Genomic DNA, 3479 nt, shown 5'->3' with positions numbered 1-3479 from the left:
AAGAAACAACATCTATTTGAACCCGATACCGAAGCACATGCACCATGAGTTACAGAAGGGTCGAAGGAAAGCCAGAGTCAAATCATTGGAAAAACAATTGTCTAAAGACGCGGAAGTTGTCTACGTGGACATAAGGGCTTACGGCGAGCCTGGCAAGTTCACAATAGCTGCAGTTGACCACCAGAAGAGGCCAATTATTCAGGCTTCGATCTATGCCAAGGATCCTGCGGAAGCGGAATCACTGGCAATAGCCGTCACCATAAAAACACAAGACCACCAAAAGAAGTCATCACACGTAGTGATGGACTCCCAACCAGCCTGCAGGGACTACCTGGCCGGAAAACCTCACAGAAGAGCGTGTGCAATATTACGTTCCATCTCCCAGACGCACACAATTACATGGACAGCTGGACACGAAGGCCTAAAAGGATGAGGTAGCGAATGATCTAGCCCGAGCTCTCACAAACCGGGCGGATCCCCATCCCTACCCCACCCCTCTCCTAGGACCCTACGGCGACAGGCTGGAACACCTACGGTTAGAAAGAATTTTCTCACCACCACACAAACAACTTCCTTCCTCGGATGCTATAGACTGGAGAAAAATACAAACACATTCCCTAATCTTCACATTTTAAATAAGATAAGCCCAACAAAATACACGAGTTACTGTCCTTGGTGCGGTGCAAGCCCCACACTCTATCACATCTCTTGGGAATGCCAGGACAAACCTGACCCAACGTTACTAGTGCCATGCCCGACACACGAGCAGTGGGAGGCGGCCCTGACCAGCGACAACCTAGACCAGCAAGCCTGGATTATCCAGCTAGTCCGCAAGTCAGCTGTTGCCAGCGGAGCCCTGGACTAGGGGCACCGACCACCCAGCTCCTGCGAATTCTTACTGATTATTATGCTCATTAAAAGTTTCTCTCTCTCGCGATGATCTCTCATAGGCGTTTAAGTAAACAGCAAAGGCGCACAGACAAAAAGAATCCACATTACAGAACTCTGGATACTGTACCTGGATAGGGATGACGCTGCGGATTGCCGAGGGACCCATGCACGACTCGTAGAGCAATTTGTAACTGCGCTCAGCAGCGCGGCCTGTGGGCCCCGCCACGTCTCGGCTGTCAAAATACGCTTCTAGACGTTGGTAACAGAAATCGCGAGGGACCGAAGAGATGTCCAAGCACAGCACACTAGGTTAAAACGTGAAAAACGCGAACAGAACGGCGAGCGCTGACGGACGGACACGAAGCGAACGGATGGAGCGAACAAAATATGGCGGCCAGCGCGGGATCAGCGTGCTGCTCACGGTTGCCAGACGTACTTTTGTAAACCCTCTATTATCCGTGAGACCTGCCAGGTGCTGTGGGAGATTCTGCAGCCCATTGTTCTGTAGGTGCGTTCCTGGTAGGAATAGGTGTTCTATATTTCGTTGTTTTGAAACACATTCCTTTTCTGCAAATGCACCAGTGATGGAGGCTGGCGCACTCGTGCCAGACCAATGAGCTTCAGACAGGTTATTATGCAATTCGTTTTTTTTTCTTTAGGGAATTCGACATGGAGTAGACTAAAGGGAATGTAGAAACTGCCCTAATGCATAATATGCGATTCCTTTTAAAAATCACTTGATTCGAAGAGTTTTTCAAATAGTTCAGCAACGAGTGTCCTGCCACTCAGGTAGTGTCCGATCTGTATGCACTCTGTTGGTCTGTAGACGAGACAAAGAAAAGGAAGGAGAAAGGGAAGAAGTATATGTCAGAAAGGTCCAAAGTAATGCAACTAGAAGTTATAAAAAGCACTGCATATACAACAAAACTATTTGCAAACTTGTACAGTGTTTCCATCCACATGATGTGCATGCTGGGATTTCGGCTACCAGAATTGTTATTGTGTGTGTCATACCCTCCCTAAAATGAATGGTTTAATAAATTTAGCACAGTGTTTGTGCATCCTCCATCTCTCGAAAAGGAAGTAATGCTTGATCAGTGCCATGAAACACTAAATGTACTTCACAATGTTGGTAATCTCTACAGTTTGTACCTGAAAAAAGTAGGTAAACCTAAAACGAGGTTGAGTGAGTGAATTATTTACAAACAAATGTTTCGTTTAAAGGGGGATTTTCAGAAATTGCAGGACGAGTTCTCTCTGCGTGCCCGTCTTCGGTTTGCACTGCTACTCTACTCTGAAAATACTCTCATGCATCTGCTTTAATGCCTCTACAGGTGCCAACGACCACTGACTGGCAGGAGGTGGCCGAAGGGTCTTTTGAGAAGTGGACCTTCCCCCACTGTCTCGGTGCCATGGATGGAAAACATGTTCAGATTCAGGCCCCGCCAAATTCAGGCAGCCTGTACTTCAACTCTAAGGTAATGCGCACGTTAAACAATCCTTTTTTTCCACAATATTGTTTTGCATATATGAACTGTTGGTCTTTACAGGGTACATACTCTATAGTTTTGATGGCTGTCGCCGACAGCAACCTAAAGTTTACACTAGTAGAGGTTGGCGCCTACGGAAGGCAGAGTGATGGAGGAAGGCTTGGGGCCTCAAGGCTCGGAAAACTCTTGACCCGTGGCCTTCTTGGTCTGCCGCCACCAAAGCTGTTGCCAGGAACGTCAACAGTGGCACTACATGTGCTTGTTGGAGATGAGGCGTTTCAGCTTCGGACAGACTTTCTTCGTCCTTACCCGGGGAGAGGCCTGGATGAAGCGAAACGCATATTTAACTACAGACTCAGCCGTGCAAGGTTTGTTGAATAGTAGAGTATTTTCTGCACCACTGGTTGGTGAAACAAGATGCTAGCATATTTAATGTGCCTCTTCAGATGACTGATGCTATGCATGTTATAAATTTCTTTTCAGGAGGTGTGTCGAAAATGCATTTGGAGTCATGACATCAAGATTCCGAATTTTTCGAAGAGCCATAAATTTGCTACCAGAGAACGCAGACTACGTTGTAATGGCTGCTTGTGTGCTGCACAATTTCTTTAAAGAAGACGAAGCCTACATGCCACCAAATTATGCAGACATGGAGGACTGCTACGGCAACGTGACACAAGGTCAGTGGCGAGATGATGAAGAGGCAACAGCCATGCTTGACCTCGAGCCGCCAGTGGGCCATAACTACAGCCGCTCTGCAGCTGCCACAAGAGAGCTCTTTAAGGACTACTTCATGAGCAGCCAGGGAGCTGTGCCATGGCAACGGGCATCGGCTGGGCTGCGGCACTGAAGTGCATTCACTAACATGTTGATGTGTTTGCACATGTGGTGCTGAAGTACGACTAGAGAAACAAAGTTTTATTCATCACAAGGGCCACGCCCAGCCAGGCCAGTTGAATACTGCCCATTACACATATGCATGAGCATATGTGTAGGAGTTGCATCCATTTGCGGCCTCAGCGACAGAAGAAAGTGACTGTGCGGGTCCATTGGCTTGTGTGCCGCAATTGCATTCCGCACCGATTGTAAGTCTCTTTC

General features: G+C 47.7%; 1 protein-coding gene across 1 annotated transcript; it reads left to right on the top strand.

Annotated features, from left to right (window-relative positions):
* Positions 1-2339: 2339 nt before the first annotated feature.
* Positions 2340-3231, top strand: LOC146171608 (uncharacterized). The gene is made up of 3 exons (XM_084586429.1): positions 2340-2369; positions 2442-2749; positions 2865-3231. The coding sequence occupies exons 2-3, from the start codon at positions 2463-2465 to the stop codon at positions 3229-3231; spliced, it is 654 nt and encodes a 217-aa protein (XP_084442555.1). The 5' UTR covers positions 2340-2369; positions 2442-2462.
* Positions 3232-3479: the final 248 nt, after the last annotated feature.

The sequence above is a fragment of the Amblyomma maculatum genome, unplaced genomic scaffold (genome assembly GCF_055883805.1).
Source record: "Amblyomma maculatum isolate TAMU_Amacu unplaced genomic scaffold, ASM5588380v1 scaffold_19, whole genome shotgun sequence".
NCBI classification, from domain to species: Eukaryota; Metazoa; Arthropoda; class Arachnida; order Ixodida; family Ixodidae; genus Amblyomma; species Amblyomma maculatum.
Note: the sequence above shows the minus strand (reverse complement) of the source record. Positions and strands in the feature narration are given on the sequence as shown.